Source organism: Maylandia zebra, linkage group LG20 (assembly GCF_041146795.1).
Source record: "Maylandia zebra isolate NMK-2024a linkage group LG20, Mzebra_GT3a, whole genome shotgun sequence".
Lineage (NCBI taxonomy): Eukaryota > Metazoa > Chordata > Actinopteri > Cichliformes > Cichlidae > Maylandia > Maylandia zebra.
This window is the reverse complement of record NC_135186.1, coordinates 37,468,922-37,486,551: the sequence shown is the minus strand read 5'-3', so window position 1 is coordinate 37,486,551 and position 17,630 is coordinate 37,468,922. Positions and strand designations below refer to the sequence as shown.

At 44.1% G+C, this 17,630-nt stretch overlaps 1 protein-coding gene across 1 annotated transcript in view; it reads left to right on the top strand.

Moving 5' to 3' along the window:
* Window positions 1-1,569: 1,569 nt before the first annotated feature.
* LOC101472202 (uncharacterized) overlaps window positions 1,570-17,630 on the top strand; it is a 53,259-nt gene continuing 37,198 nt past the window's right edge. Inside the window, exons 1-6 of the mRNA XM_076878787.1 lie at window positions 1,570-1,692; window positions 2,156-2,188; window positions 3,346-3,441; window positions 3,881-3,974; window positions 4,139-4,233; window positions 4,329-4,373. Coding sequence (XP_076734902.1) covers window positions 1,659-1,692; window positions 2,156-2,188; window positions 3,346-3,441; window positions 3,881-3,974; window positions 4,139-4,233; window positions 4,329-4,373 — 397 coding nt within the window. The 5' untranslated portion in view covers window positions 1,570-1,658. The remainder of the gene's footprint in view (window positions 1,693-2,155; window positions 2,189-3,345; window positions 3,442-3,880; window positions 3,975-4,138; window positions 4,234-4,328; window positions 4,374-17,630) is intronic.

Below are 17,630 nucleotides of genomic sequence, written 5' to 3'. Positions count from 1 at the left end.
GCATGTAAGGTGAACTAGCAAACATCATCATAGCTACATGCGGCTGTCCTCTTGTTTGATGGCAGATACTCCCTTCACCCTGGCCAAAAAAGCTAAAATGACAAAAGAAAAAGTGGGAAACAGCTGAACATGAGAGGTTTTTGGACAAAGTTTGTGTTTTTTCCATTCTTTAAGCACCGGCACCGTTTCAAAAGTACCGGTTTGGCACTGGTATCGGATAAAACCTAAACGATACCCATCCCTAAACTTGAGTCTGTAGCCAGGATGACAAACAGAGCTCCAAACATTCCTTTAATCTCAGCTATTAATGAATTCATGAATTTCTTCACAAATAAAATCTTAACTATTAGAGTGAAAAAATACTGATACCAATACTGATGACCATGAACTTTTACTACAGAGATCAGAGCATGCAGTAGGTATTAAAGTTTCTGCACCGCAGTGACTTCAGTGATGTCTGTCTAACAGACTCCAATTTGCCTTCTTCACATTCTCAGGTTAATAATGGAGTTCCTCAGGGTTCCACGCTGGGACCAGTTCTGTTTATATTTTAAATGCTTCTTCAAGGTATCGTTACAAGGCATCGCATACTTCTTGGGTATGCAGATCAACCTAGCTCTTTGTAGCCAATTAAATTGCAGGAATGTCTTTAAGACAACACTGAGTCAGGAGTCAGAACAGACTCTACCTGCTGAGGAGACTGAGATCTTTTGGAGTGCAGGGGGAACTCCTGAAGACCTTTTTAGACTCTCTGGTGCTGTCGGCCATCTTCTATGTTGTTGTTTGTGGGAACAGCAGCTTATCTACAGCTGAGAGGAAGCGGGTGGATAAGCTCTGTCCCAGGATGTTCCTCGACCCAGTTCAGGTAGTAGGAGACAGAAGAACTCTTAGACAATGTCTCCCTCTCCATGCACGAAGCAGATTAACTGAAAAGCCTTCAGTTAATCCAAAATGCTGTATTTCTCCTGTATTGGCTTCCCTTCATTGGCTTCCTGTTAAATCCAGAATTGAATGTAAAATCCTGCTCCTCACATACAAGGTCTTAAATAATCAGGCCCCATCTTATCTTAATGACCTTGTGGTACCATATCACCCTATTAGAACACTTCGCTCTCGCTCTGCAGGCCTACTTGTTGTTCCTGGAGTGTTTGGTCCCAACTATATGCTTTAGCAAAAAGGAAAGTTAAAAGTAGAGATAGTGTACAATGGTGCAGCTGCCATACAATGGCATGTTGTGTTGTTCAGGAACTTTCAACAGTTCTTCACACAGTCACAGTCAATGGAAACCTCTCTTTAAACACTTACAATATAATACTGTTGACTCAGCATCACAAACACTGTCTCGTTTGTGGTCTCTGACCAGAGAGACATGTGGAGATGTTCCATGTAAATATGAAAATTTTCCATACAAATATATTCCTGCTGTGTTCCTGCTGCACCCTGTTTTACATGTTGTTTATTCACATCCTGGTTTTTTCTTTTTCTCATACTTTTTCCATTCCAAACATCCAACATCCTGCACGTGAGAAGGAGGATACTCTGCTTTTCCATTGGCTGTGCTTTGCATGTACATCACAGGTGTTACTGAAACAGAGTGAATCCAGCAGCTCTGTGTTTGATCCTCCATCAGCTCTTCACTGTAATCCAGATCTCCTAACATGATGCTCTGCTCCGGACTCAGCAGCACACTGTGTGAGTACAACACACTGATCATCCTTTATTTATACATGAAATCAGCTGCACATGTTCAGTCTAATCCTTTTCTAGCTTTCCACTGTGCTGTACTGTGACATGCTTTTCTTTCTGCTTTATTGGATCAGTTCATCTAACATCCTAAATACATGTTTGCATCACCTCAGCAGGACAGTTAGGCTTCACAGAGTCCTGAGAGCAATTCATGGCTGATCATTTACTTTGAAGAGTTGAAGTCAAACTGTCAACACAAATAAGTTTATTGACAAAAGTTGGAAAGATGAAGAGAATAAATGTGTCATTGAAATCTGCTGTTTAGAAAGAGTTTCCAAAGAATCCAGGTGTGAATGAAAGCAGCAGCTTTCTCCTGTTTGCTTTTCATTTCTGTTTCATGTTTTGAGGTGAATTCAACTTGATATCAAACACACAGTCTGACACTGAGCTTTCTTTCTGTCTCTTTCAGTGCTGGCAGCAACCTGTTCACTCATCACTTCAGGTAAATGCTGTTTTACTGCTTCTTATATTCTGGTCACAAAGAGCCTTTCTGTGAACTTTCTCATTATTAGAGCTCACCTCTTCTTCTTCTGTCTGTAACTACTAAATATTGTATTTGTGTGATCTAAAATCTAAACTCTATCCTTCACACACACCTTTTTAAAATCTTATTTCTGTTCCCAGTGAAAATGAAATGAAACCTGTCTGGTGGCTGCTGGGCGGGTGGGGGGGGGGGGGGGGGTTCTGGATGTTGTGGGGCTCCTTGTTGACATGTGAGGAAATCAGGGATAGAGGCTTTGGATTGCAATCCTTTAAATCAATTTTGATTTAAAGCAGACCTTCTCAAAGTGTGGGGTCCGCCCCCTAGGGGGGCGCAGAGCCATTGCAGGGGGGGCGCGGTATGAAAAGGGGGGGGGGGGACAAAACCACTGCTAGCACGGGGCGGCCACAGAAACGCAAAGCAGGAGATGAAGCGTCGCTGAATAAGTTTCCAAACCAACTTCATTCTGAGCCAAAGACGAGAAAATATGGTGAAGCAAATCTGCCCTTTGGCTTCACCTGCACAGGTGCTGAGGTCGGTCTCCCTGCAGAACTGGTTTCCCTGCGTCGGGAGCAGCGCTGGGCTCTTCAAATCACGGACAAACAGGATCCCACATTCTTGATCTTTAGTTCAAACACTTGTTGTAATGACTAACTGCTCCTGACATGTTGGAGATGTTAGCTCTTTATACAGTAAAGTTACAGCAGGATACAAATAACATCAGGCTGATCCTGCCACGATTTGTTCCCCGGTTCAAATCACGGACTAACAGGATCCCACAGCTGTTTATGTTTTTGAACCCATTTTGCTCAGAGAGACATTTTTTGACAAATGTATTGATGCAATGTTGAATATAGATAGATAATAACATGATAGATATTATGTCTCTGCACTCTTTACAAACTGTGATCTTTGTTGTCCACCCTGGAGCTAAATCAGCCAGCAGCTTCAGCAGACAGAGGTTACTGTAAGCTTCGCTGACACTAACCGTGTTTCACATCCATCAGGGAAAACTAAAGTAAGATGAGGGACCAGCTGTAGCTTCACCTTCAGCAAGAAAATGATCAACACATTCCCCATTAATTTATCAGAAATGTACAATTTATTTTTTATTTCAGGCTTTATCAGAGCTCAAGTTCCTCCTCCTGTGACCCCCATATCCACAGGGAGAGTGGTCACCTCTAACGGCCTCAGTGTTCATCGCCTGAGCTGTGGTAAGATGGAAAATAGTGTCCAAGAATTCACTGCAGATCAAATTCAGACTCTCAGGCTAAATTCAACAAACTTAACAAGTATTGGATGAACTGTTTATAGTTTACAGCCTTTTTATGCACAGCTGCTTCTTTTCAGTTTAAATTGTATTTTCCTGATCAACAAACCAACAGTGCATTTATTCTTTAAAAAAGCTCTGAGGATGTTGGACTGTGTATAAAAGTTCAGAAACATTTGATGTAGATTAGAAACAAAAACACTGACTTAAAGTTTCCTCCTTGATCAGAGTTAATGTAATATCCACTGTGGTGGTGTACAGAGGTACAATCCTCATTATTTATGGATCTGCAGCATCTGAGTCTGAAACTGAAGCCTGAAACCTGGATTATTGCATGTTGTGTTGAGTTGTTCCTTTTCTCTCATACTGTGTCTGTATAACAGTGGGTGGAATGATCATTGTGAGGTCAGCTGAGTACAGATGTGGAGGTGAAGTAATCTGCTCTCACGGTGACGCTGTGAACAACGTGAGGAACAGGTGAGCACTGTGGGATGGTAGAAGTGAGCCTTTGATTCAAAAGAAGAAACAAACTAAAACCTGTTGAACAGCTTTACTCAAACTAACAGGAAGTAAATGATTACCTGAAAGTAACTTGTTTCATATCTTTGAGCTGAAAACCAGCTGTTTCTGTCTCCCTGCAGCTGTGATGGAAAAACCGAGTGTGACATAAAGTCAAACATTACTTATGATCCTGGAGTCTGCAAATACCTGGAGACCACCTACGACTGCTTCCCACGTAACGAGTCTGTTAAACCTGTGATTAGAAATGACTGATGAACCCAATCTGTACATGAATGATTACAGTTTCTATGGGATCTGTGTCTGTTTCAGGCCAAAGTGTAACATGTGAAGCATCTCAGGCAAACCTTCAGTGTGGTGAGAACACAGCTTCTATGTCTTTGTACGTTTCCTGCAGTAAAAATATCACCATGGTTACAGTTTGACTCTATGAACTCTTCCTCAGATGAAGGACAGGTTATAGTCGTCTCCTGGGCTTATTATGGTCGCCGTGACACGACCACGTGCTCTGATGGACGTCCTGTCTCTCAGATCCAAAATGTTAACTGCTTCTGGCCAGGAAGCATGGACTATGTAACTACCAGGTACAGATGCTGACTCTGTTTCTTCAGCTCTCCATCTTCTCTCAGATGATGCAGTGAATTTTTGCTGATTCACCTTTGACCTGCGTTCACAGCTGTAATGGGAAAAACAGCTGTACTGTTGAAGCAAAGAGCTCAGAAGACCCGTGTTATGGCATTTATAAGTACCTGGAGGTGTTTTACACTTGTCAGAGTAAGTAACTCAAATAATAAACTTCTAAAGATAATCTTTTAGGGTCGGTACATTCAGACTTGTTTTTGAAGTGAATGAAAATGAAAATTCTTCATCATTTTTAAAAGATGAACCTTTCTGTGCTGAAAAGAATCATCAGAAAATCATCAGTCACGAAGATTTCGTCAGTTTGTTTTAGATCCTGAGTGAACACCTCGTGATTTAATCATCAAATAAATACAAATATTATAAAATAATGATAAAATAAAAATAAAACCAATCAAAGTGACATTTAAAATTAAAATTAGCTGACATTTAAAAACAGAATTCAAAAAGTGTTTACAAAGTCATTTGAACGAACAAAAGGTACTTTTGCATAAGTCGAACAGAAAATCAAGCAGGACAGAAAACATTATAATGTGGAGACAGAAAGAAAAAGATTAGATGAAAAACAGAAAATGACAATAACAAAGACGAAGAAAACATCACAAAGTTGATTCTGTTCATCTAGACGAGCTTGTACTCGCCACAATATTACTCATCGAGTGAATAACTCAATTATAAAAAAGTCCTGACACGTTTTGTGCCTCATTGCTTCGTTTAACGCTCAGCTCTGTCATCACGATAGAAATGCAACTGTTTCTCCCAGATTTGCCACTAAAAACAGGCCCGCAGCAGAAACCTCACTGGGAGCAGCGTTTGAATAAAACGCATGACGACACTATGTCAGGGCTCTGTGTGCGGGCAGGCGGAGAGGAGGATCCAAGCGCAGGACTCGAACACAGAATTGTGAATCAGAACCTTAGCTTTATTGCTGACATGAAAACCAAACGTGAAGTGACTACTGAAACCGGAGACCAGGAACACACAGGCATAACCTGAAGGTACGACGCGACACCGAGCATGGGAAAACACAGGGCTTAAATACACAGGGTAGTAATGAGGGAATGGGCCACAGAAGGGGGACACAGCTGGGGGAGATCAGGGCTAACGAGACGGGGGAAACAAAGCTGCACACACTAACATAAGACAGACTTTCACAATAAAACAGGAAACATGAATCACAACTCAGAGACACGGACTCAACACAGAGAGACAGAAAATGACACATGGAACTGAACTATACATGAAACCACAATTCCTAAAAAATGGATAACAGAAACATGAAACTCTAATAATAATAATAATCATCACAACCACAAGAGAACAAGAAAACAATCCATGATGCAAAATTACACCAAAACATAATAAACTCAAAATACTGGGTCCAACGGACCCAGAACCGTGACAGTACCCCCCCCCCCCCCTCCAAGGGCTGGCTCCCGACAGCCCAAACAAAAAAAGCACAAAGCACCAGGCCAGGATAGAGGGACAGAGACCAAACAAAAGACAAGGAGCACCAGAGTCCAAAAACGCAGGAAAGCACATCAAAAACAAAAACCAGAGCTCAACAAGAGTCCACAAAAAGTTCAGGGGGCCGACCGTGCACACGGCAACGGCGGCGACGGGCAAACAGTTCGGGAGGCCAACCGTGCACATGGCAACGGAGGCAAAACCAATCAGGAGGCCGACCACTTTGAAGGTAGTGGCGGCCACTGAGCAGGTCCGGAGGTCGGCCGCGATGCCAGCGGCGGCGACGAACGCTTTCCGGAGGCCGTCCCCGAAGGCCATGATGCCAACTTAGAGGCCCGGAAAACGGCCGGCAGAGGCGAGGCGGAACGGGTCGAGCTGGCTCTGACGGCGGTGTGGTAACCGCAGGACCAGACGAGGCCGGACCAGGTGAGGCCGGACCAGGCGTGGATGAAGACACGGAGGCCGGACCTGACGGCAGCGGGACGGCTGCAGGCAGTGATGCGAATGGTGATGATGTAGAAGTCGCGGGGGATGACTCAGCAGACGACAGCTGAACAGACTTCCCCGGACCATCAGCAGATGTGAGGATGTGCTGGCTGGGTCCTCCAGGACCCTCAGTTAACGAGGCGTGGTGCTGGATGGGCTCCTCGGACCCTCCAGCTGACGACACTTGAGGCTGGACGGGCTCCTCGGGCCCATGACCAGCAGCTTTACAGCTGTGGCTCCAGCAAACATCAGCTGATACTAGAAATTAATATTAAATACATTCTAACAACAGCTGATCAAGCTTAAACGTGCTGCTGTTGTTTAGCGTGACATCCGCTGGTTTCCTCTTTCTGGCACAAAGTGGGCGATAAACAAACAAGAGAGAAAAGCCGATTAGCTGATCATTGATCAGTTTCATGACTGAAGTAGCAACAGGAGAGAGAGGGAGAATGAGAGGAGAAGCTGTGCAGTGTAACAGAATAACTCCAGCTTTGTGTCTTTTTCCATTCGAGCTGAAGTCCGGGACAAACTGTTCCTTTTCACCTCAATACGAAACATGTAATATTTCCTCTGAATGCGAGACGATTGGCAACTCTACTAACTAACCTTATGAACAAAATAAAGTTCACTATCAGTAACATCATAGCACCCACCCAGCTGTATAGAAACCCCGTCATGCTAGCTAGTACGAGTTATTGTAACTGACTGTAAAAAGTCAGCACAGCTAAAATAAACTCCACCTAAACTTGGTTTATATCTGACCCAGATAGACTGCAGGTCATAACTTCTTACCTGAAGTTCAGTTCACCTGACACTCGGACCGGCGGCCTCCTCGGGTCTCTCCTCCTCCTGCCTCACCTTTCCCTCATCCACCTGGTGGAAGCTCTGCCACAGCCACCACCAAACAACTGAGTTATTTTTACAAATCTGCCAATCCACCAGCTTTCATTGTTTATACTGTTACAACAAAAAAACAAACAAAAAAAACCCCCATCGGCCCATAAAAACGAAAAATCCCCATCGGGCATACCGGATGGCCAGCCCAGCTCTGATTGTAGGGTAGCAAACATCGTCGGAAAACACGTTTTCAACACTGCAGGTTACCTGGTGTAATGCTTTACTGAAACATGGTCTGACTCCTATCTAACTATATAAAGAGTAACTGAAGGTTAAGCCAGGCGCTCACACCTCCGCTCTGCTGCGTCTCAGCCACCATCTCTCTGGCAGAAAGGGCGCTAGAGCAGAGCAGGGGAGAGGCGAGCTGGAACAAACCATTTTTTTGGGGGGGGATCTATACGTTTGTCTTTAGAATATTACGTCTCAACCAAGTACTGTATGGTTTTTCTATTTTTAGTAGTGTGTCACACAAACAGCAAATATTGTCAAAAAAAGTAAGACATCTTTGGGGTGCTTTGATTCCTTTGGGCTATATATGAGCTAAAAACGCCCGTGTTTAAAACTAAGTATGTTCCCTAAAACGGTGACAGAGCTACAGACCCATGACAGCCTTACCCAGTCAGCCAGTAGCTATGACCAGCACTACTTGTGCAGTTAATAAGAGGACAGGTAATGTTTGTCGCATTGTTACGCTCATTTGTTTCAATTCGTCAGTTGCCACAAGACAACTGACCAACGTGTACATAATAAGCTAATACTCCTGGGTGCTATAGAGTACAGTGTACGCTGTTCACCATACTTCATGGTTTTGCTGCATCAGTCTGCCTCTCTGAGTTAATTTGTAGTTTCTCCTACAGCTCTGGACCGCCCAGGTCTGATGCAAGCCAGATCCTTTTATTTAGTAAAAATGGGATTAATAGTTAAACATTATTGTTGAGGGGCACAGACAGGACTCCGCACGCACACAAACATTACAAACAAAAGGGCACTTTGGGCACCCATCAGGAAAGGGGGGGTGCTCAAGCCCCTCCCGCCCCCCCTCTGCACGTGCCTGGTGAAAGGGGACAATCTGGGGATCCGTGGGTCCAAGGGGAAACTCACACGTCCATATAGTGGGGAAGTCACACAACTGTCACACAGGAGAGGAAAATTACTCACAGTCTGAAAAACAAGCACAAATTCACGGAGCTGAGAGAATCACTAACGTGTCTCGCACAATCGTCCAGTGACCAGAAGCACAGCGTCCCGGCCTTAAATGGTGGGAAGATAATGGCAGCTTAATTGCGAACAGGTGTGTGGGCCAAGGGTGGGAGCCCACAGTGAGCTCCGCCCAGGCAGAGCGGTGAGGAGAGAGTGAGAGAGAAACAATACACATGTAGCCTTGCGGGGCCGGCTGGGTAGACACGGGGACGTGACATGTTCACTCCGTCAGCTGTTGAACACCTGCTGCTGATTTAAGAAACACGCCCATGTTAACTGGTGACAGTCACAGTTTAACGTTTTCAGCTGTGTGCGCCCTGTAAAGTAACACCATCAGGATGTTCTACATTTAATGACGCACATCGATGGATTGGTGCAGGCGTATCTCAATAAGTTCTGCTCAAATAACTGGATTATGGATTCCTCATAACCAGGTGTGTTATGAGGAATGTTGTCACAGTTTATTTATAATGTGTTGTTATAAGCTGATTAAAAAACAGAGCCATCCAGTTACTATGTTACAGCGCCACTGTCAGGGTTCCTGGGCCGCTGACCCAGCGTTTTCAGTTTGGTCTTCTGTCAGTGTTTAGTTTTCATGTTGGTTTCCTGTTTTATTGTGTTAGCCTTTTGTCTGTGTGTACTTTGTTCATTTCTACTTCCCAGTTTCTCATTAGTTAGTTCAGCTGTGTTCTTACCGGTTTCTAATCATCCTCATCATCCAGTCGGTTTCCCTGAGTTCCTGGTATTGTTCTCACCTATTCTGCGTGTGGGCTTCCGTGCTGGCTCTTTAACTGGCCAGCATGTCGTGGAGTGGGTGGGAGGTGTCGTCCAACATCGTCCTTCTCTTGGACAACATCCACGTCTCAGACACCACCTTAAGGGAGTCCGGCTCCATCCCCACAACATTACTGGCCTTGCAGATCAGTTTATTTAGTCTGTTAGCATCTGTGAACCTCAACCTGTTGTCCCAGCATGCAAGAGCATAGAGGACAGGACTGGCCACAACAGACTGATAGAAAATCCTGAGCACTGTCCAAAACACGCTAAAAGACGCAGAAAATACAGATATCTCTGGCCTTACTGTAGAGTACCCAGTCTAGTTTATTTAATGTGTACTCTGAGGTATTTATAGTCCTTCACCGTGTCCACGTTGACCCCCTGGTTTGAAACACAGGTCGCAGCTTTCCTGGTCCTCCTAAAGTCCACAATCAGGGCTTTTGTCACACTGAGCTGCAGATGATTCTGCTCGCACCATGTGACAGAGGAGTCGACCACAGCCTGGTACTCCATCTCATCACTCTCACTGATGCATCCAACCGCTGCAGAGTCATCAGCAACCTTCTGAAGATGGAGGTCTCTGTGCAGTGGCTGAAGTCTGTGGTGTAGAAAGTGAAGAGGGGAGAGCATGGTCCCTTGTGTTGCCTCTGTGTTCCTGATCACATTGTCAGACACAAAGTGTTGAAGACGCACATATTGTGGTCTTCCTGTCAGGTAATCAACAATCCAGGACACCGCAGAGGCATCTACCTGCATCACTATCAGTTTATCACCCAGGAGGGTCGGCCTGATGGTGTTGAATGCACTGGATAGTCAAAAAACACGACCCTCCCAGTGCTCACCGGTTGGTCCAGGTGGGCGTAGACACGACTGAGCGTGTTTGGTACAGGAAAGAGCGATGACGTCTTCCACAGCACTGGTGCACAGGCCTCGAGGACACCGGGACCCGCCCTGTCTGGTCTTTCAGGCTTTTTTAGTGGAGTCGTTCATTTGTCTCTGAACCTGGTCCTAGGTAAAAGTTACAGGTGGAGCAGGAGTGTCAGGACTTTCACAGTATGCTCAGGTGCAATGAGGAGAAAGAGGGAGAGAGAGTGGTGTGGCTTTGGACTGTAGGCTGACTACAGTTAAGTCAGTCGGGGGGTGAGCGTTAGCTGCAGTGTCAAATCTGTAGAAGAACAAATTCAACCTGTTGGCCCTCAGCTCTGCTTTTGAATGGCGTGAGTCCAGTGACGCTTTTCAGGACTTTTCAAGCTCCTTAGACTACCGTGACCTGGGTGACTGAGAACCTACAAAGACATATCTTCATGCCACTCCAGAGCTTTCTCATGTTGTTCTGCTGGAGTTCCCACTCCAGCTTTCTCCTGCAACTGTCCATAGCCTCTCTGATCGTGCCCTTCAATAAAAACGAAACCCTTTCCACCTCCTCTCTGTGGCCCTCTTTTTATCGTTGAGGAGAGCTGTGATGTTCTTTCACCCACGGCTTGTTATCCGAATAACAATGTATAGTCCGAGCTGAGATAATGGAGTCTGAGCAGATGGTTATGTAATCACTGATACACTCAGTGTCCTGTGGGGCTCACAACGTATCTGCCTGTTGCCTCATAACAAGTTCTCTCTCAGCTGGTAAAACAGACGACATACTGTGTGAAAGTTGGAAGTATAGCATTCAAAGTGATGTAGTGGAAGTCATCCAAGGTGGCTATGAAGGCATAGAGTGCTGAGTCTGTAACCAGGTATCGCAGAAGGAATAATGTCAAATGAACCTCATCAGCTTAAATTCAAATAGACTCAGTAGTGGAACACGGCTAGGTATTTTCTTTGTCTTTTGAGGAATTATTAATCTGATTATCGACCTTCTACCTTTACAATTATTTTGCAGCTCCTTCCTGCCCTGCTGGTTGGACTTGGTTTGGAAGTCGCTGTTTCATCTTTGATAGCAGTCAGAAGAACTGGACTGATGCTAAGGTACATCAGAAATAACAGCAGCTGTATGTGTACATGTTATATGTGGGACATATAAAAAGCTTCCTGCTGTGAGAATCATTCAGTGAAAGAAGACTTGCTTTATATTCATATTCACACACAGTTGGAAGTGCATGAGTAAATACACAGGACTTCTGTTCTTAGCTGATTATTGCTGCGGCGTCACAGCCCTGCACTAACAGCTTCATGCTGATACATGCAGTGCAGTAATGTTCATGCAGTGATGTTCAGAATTCAGAGCAAACATTCCCTCCTCGTGTCTCTTCTATTCATCAGCTCTCTCTTTGCTGCCTTCATCAAACTCACTTTATCTTTGATTTTAAATGCATTCTCACACTTTTCATCTTCTGTGCACCTCATCTTCCTCCTCAGAGTTCCTGTCAGACACTCGGTGGAAATCTGGCCTCATACCACAGCACAGCTGAGTACACCTTCATCAGAGAGCTCACTCGCACAGCAGCAGGGTCGTATCCAACAGCTTGGGTTGGAGGCAACGACAGAGAGACTGTAAGTGTTTCACAGATAAAGAGGATGAGCTGCAGCTGTTTCTGATATTTCATATGTTTCTCTTCATATTCATCAGTTTGATTCAAAGGTCAACATGTGACAGACTGATTAATCAGGACTTTGTTCCTGGAGACAGATGTTGCTGTTGACTTGACTTTTCTTTTCATTTTTTACCTGCACAAACAAAATGAACCTTCGTTGTGTTCGAGTGGTGTAAGAGGTCTCATGTCTGCACTCTCAGCATAGATGCATCAAAGTACATCAGAACAAACTGAACTTTATTCTTCCAGGAAACTGTGTGGAAGTGGAGTGATGGTTCCCAGTTTGACTTCAAAAACTGGGGTAATGGAGAACCTGACAACTCTGGAGGAGGTCAAGATTGTATGGAGATAAACTTTAATGGTACAAACTGAAAGTGGGCCTGTTGATGAAATGTGTTTGGTTTTTATATTGACTGAAGTCATGTGATCTTAGGTCTTTATAAGAACTGTGTTTGTTCTTTTTACATTAGAGAAGAAGAAAACATTTACTGCACAGACCTCTGATTTTATTTCTTTGTTTTGATTCTTTACAGGACGAGATTATGTCAACGACTCAGGATGTAACTCACAGAGAGGGTTTGTTTGTGTCAGAGGTCCATAACTGCTCCTTCGTGTCCTGACACGTCTGACATGATGATGTCACAGCCTCACTGCTGATGTCACTTCCAGCAGGATGTCAAGCCTCGATGACATCACTGCTGGAGGGTATTGATCAATATGATTTCCTATCACAATAAACATGAATAAATAGATATCCTGAGCAGCAATCAGTCTCACCTGTTTTCCTAATTTCATTCTCACTTTGTGTAATATACTGAAAATAATTTAGTAAAGCCACACACACAGGTTTGTGTAAGTGACACAATATAGAATATAATTTAGAAAATTCAAACAGTCTAGCTGGTTTCACTTCCTAGCTGTAAAAGCACGCTTCTGCAAAAGCATGCAGTTTCCTGTCAGCACTTTTTTGGCACAGAGTGTACTCAGAGTTAGGCCTTTCTCATATGAAGCAATATAATCAGCATATAAACATTTAAGATAATAAATTTAAACCTCAACACCTCCCAGCCCATTGTTTATTCAGTGGGCTGGTTTCACTCATTATGCAAATGTATGTTTATAAGAATGGGGAAACCTGCAGTCAGCTGAGACTGAAGAAGTCACTTGGATGCAGTGGCGGTCCTAGCCTGTTTGGTGCCCTGGGCGAACACCCCCTCTGGTGCCTCCCCACCCCGTCCCCTGTACTCTCTACCCCACCCCACACCCACACATAAAATATATTAAGGATTGTACATTAACATATTTTACTGTAAAAACTGTTATTTTAACAAATAAACAACTGACAATGGCTAATTAACCTCTGGGGTCGACGGACGCGCCGGTGCATCAAAATCACATGACCAATTTAAGACAACACAGCTACAAGATGCAGCGACTCAGAGTCTCCATTTCAACTTGGGTCGAAACTGCGGTCTTCAAACTATACGCCAGTTTTTGAATTGTGTCGATGGGCCACGTAAAACCAGAGTTATGCTAAAAAATACACACAATGTTTTTTTCTGAACAAAACAGTGGTGTTTACAGCGGGAACAACAGTAAAAATGACGTTTTCTACGGACAGCGCTAGCAAACACTCTCCGCTTGCGAGTGAAAATGTCACGACTGGGGCTGCAGCCGTGTGAAGTTCGGAGAAGGAGGACTTTGCAGCACTTACTTGAGAAGCAGGGAGGTTTATTAGAGAAGACAGAACACAAAGTGGGGATGGCAAAACAGAACTGAGGATAACCTAAACTGGGAAAACTAAACTATAGAATGGCAAACCTGAAACACGAGAGGAGAACTGCAGGGAGAGCACATAGTGGAGACACAGAGAGGTTCACGGAGCAACGCAGAAACACAGGGTGACACAGAGGATGAACACAGACGACGCGACGAGGAACAGAGGCAGACACACACTATAAATACACAGAGACACACTGGGAAATCACACACAGGTGGGAGACACAGCTGGGCCTGATTAACCTGACGAGACAGGGGAACACTAACACCAGGGACCAACAGGGGGAGCACAAACCCAGGAACCCAGCATCCAAAACCCCAAAACACAAAACAGCCCATAAATAATAATAATAATAATAATAACATCAATAAATACACTAAACACAAAATCACTGAGTAAGGACTCAGGACCATGACAGAAAAAAGAAAAAGAAATAACACCCCTTCCCTATTTGTGCTAGATTTTAACATGTCAGCCAATCAAAAAAATGATATGGCAACATGTGTCACTTGTTGTTTAGGCAGAAGGGGAAGTTTTTAGGAGTGACACCCGCAACGGAAAGCGGGCGAGCGAAAAAAAGAGAGAGAGCAAGTTTTCATATGTGAGACATTAGTGACGTTTAGCGTGTTTGAAGGCTGTAGTTAGTGTGTTGTGTAGTTATTGTTTTGTATTGTGTGTCAGTGAGACTGCTGAAATTCATATTTGCCCCAAAAAAGCCATAAAAGGCAGATTCCAGTGTAAACGCTGTTCCCACATGGAAAACTGGACTGATGCACCTCCTGCTGTCAGACCTGCAGGGTTTAGGCCTGTGCTGTTATCTTCTGTCTTATACTGAACACAAACTATTTTTTTGGACTGGCACAAATAATTTGTGTGCCTTCTTATTTGATGCAGCACAGCTGATTGTTCTGTAAATAGATTTAAATGGTTATATAAAAAAACGCCTGAGGACATGGCTGCATTTTTAAATGGTAAATGGCCTGTATTTATATAGCGCTTTACTAGTCCCTAAGGACCCCAAAGCGCTCTACATATCCAGTCATCCACCCATTCACACATTTTTAGGTAAATAGTACCATATAACTTTGTTGTTTGCAAAATTTGTGCATATCTTTAGAAGTGTACAATTTCTATTTGCATTTCAAGTTATGAAAATGATTTGTTAAACATGTTTGTGGGTTTTACAGTAAAAAATACAACCTTTTTCTACTCGGATTTTGAATTTTTTTGTCTGAATTTAGATCAATTGTGTATATATAATAATATAATATAATATAATATAGTATGCCAAAATGAAAAAATAACTCAAATTTCAGATATTTGAGGTTGTGCTGAAAATAATGATACCAAACAAGGCAAGAAAAACATATTTTAAAGGTGAAATATAGAGGTAAAATCAAAAGTAGTCAAAAACAGCCAATTATACCCTGGACTCCAGAGGGTGAATATTGTGCTGAACACAGTCCAAAAGATTCAGTAAGCTACATCAGTTTCTACGGTTTACTATCATAGCCAAGTGGCTAACAAACAAAGTTTAGTCTGTTACTGTTACTATTTTTAGAATTTCTTCTTGGACCAACTGTAACCCACATAATTTCCTTAGGGATTAATAAAGTATTCTGATTCTGATTGTTCCAGGATAACCTGCCATTATCCAATCACACATCTGCTTACCTGTATCTTTTGCTCGTTTCCCCTCCTCTTTTTTTCTTGTTTTTCTAAACTGAAGACCTGATGGCTTTAAACTTGTCTTGTCCACCTTCCATTGGTTTTAATTTTGCACCCATCCCCCAACCCGAGGATCACCACAACATAACCTAACCCAGGATTCAAATCAGGAATACATAATGGGCTTGGATTTAAAACATTATGAATGAAATGTGCTCTATTTGGAAGCAGCTGACCCCTCCCCTTTTGACAGGTTGTGTGTGAGACTTTAAATCATCAAAATGTAAATTTTAAATTGTTATTGATCCCTTTACCCCGAGTCCTAAAGTGTATATTTATTTTCTTACTCTTCTTATATTTATTGTTTGTTTACTTGCACTACTGTAACTGGTCGTCTCATCTCTCTATAAACTGGACTGAATGTAGCGGAGATGACAATAGTGTTTACTTTGACTTCACCACAGCAGCGAGCAGGCGCACCGAGGGCTCTCGCGCTCACTTTATAGAATTTAAAAAAAACATTGGTGCAAATCATAACTCTGTATCATAACATCTGGTGGTTTTGTGATTGTTGGTTTGTTTTTATTTTGTTTTATTTTGCGAGTTGGTTATTAGCTGCTGCTCCAGCCAGAGAATCCCCCGTCGCCCCACCCTCTCCTCCCTGTGCCGCAAGCAGCAGGCGCACCTCGCAAACGGAGGGCGCCCTTACACCCAGCAAATGGGCGGCAGAAAACTGACCGGTGCCTATGCCAACTTCAAAATGCGCTGGCTGATGTTGGGGCAGCATGAGTACGAGCAACTTCTTTTTGGAGATGCCCGTGATACCACCCTCACCGCGATGCCGCCCTGGGCAACCGCCCATGTCGCCACTATCAAAAACCGCTACTGCTTGGATGAGTGACAAAGCGACCCACTGAAAACGCTACGTCCAGATGAACAGAATCAACATTTGGGGATCAAGGACGTCATTCCTGTTGGTCTGGACAGACATCAGTTTGCACACATGTGGAACCGTTCAACAGAGGATGTGGTCGCATTAGCCCTGCATTAAGCCCTGACCCACCCTGAACACAACTCTCATTTTAGGATGCTATTTGTTGACTTAAGCTTGGCTTTCATCATGGTGAGCCCAGTTCAGCTGGCTGTAAAGCTTCGTAACCTGGGTTTGTCGACACAGTTGTGCCACTGGATCAGAGACTTTCTCTTCAACAGGCTTTAGGTGGTGAGAATGGGGAGCTGGACATCTTCCACACGGATCCTGAACATGGCCACGCCACAGGGCTGTGTGCTCAACTTGGCTCTTATGCTCTTATGTGATCAGTGAGATGCTGGGGTATAAGTTGAACAGCCACAAGGAGCAATACCCTCAATGGAGAAGGAGAAAGGTGCAACAAAGAAGGTACCTAAGAAGTATAGCAAGCTGTCCATACCTGAGGCCTTGGAAACTGCCAAGCAAAGACTCACAGCCTTGGCTAGATGCTTGAGGAGGTACACCAGAGAGATAGAATGCAGGAGAATAAACGAGCGGTTCTCCACAGAACCAGCCAAGGTGTACTCTCAGTGGCAGGTGAACAATATGAGAACAGCACCACTGAGGCTGGAGACAGAGCAATACTGGAAGAGCATATGGGAGAAGGATGCAACCCATAACGGCAATGCTCAGTGGCTAGAGGATCTGAGGGCTGACCACAGCGACCTCCCTGAACAGGGTCCAGTAACCATCACGGTGGCAGATATCCAAGAAAGGGTCTCCAGTATGAAGAGTTGGACAGCACCAGGGCCCGACATGGTTCCCGCCTACTGGCTGAAGAAGCTGACTGCACTCCACGAGTTCCTGGCAGCACAAATGAACCAGCTGCTAGTTAACGAGAGACACCCGGAATGGCTAATCGAAGGTCGGACGGTCCTGATCCCCAAGGACCCCAAGAAGGGACCGGTCCCCTTCAACTACCGACCAATAACCTGCCTCAGTACTACATGGAAGCTCCTGTCAGGCATCATATCGGCTAAGATGAACAGGCACATGGGTCAATACATGAGCGGGACACAGAAAGGAATTGGCAAGAATACCAGAGGCGCAAAACACCAGCTACTGGTAGACAGAACAATCAGCCGAGACTGCAAGACCAGACTGACCAACCTGTGCACTGCCTGGATTGATTACAAGAA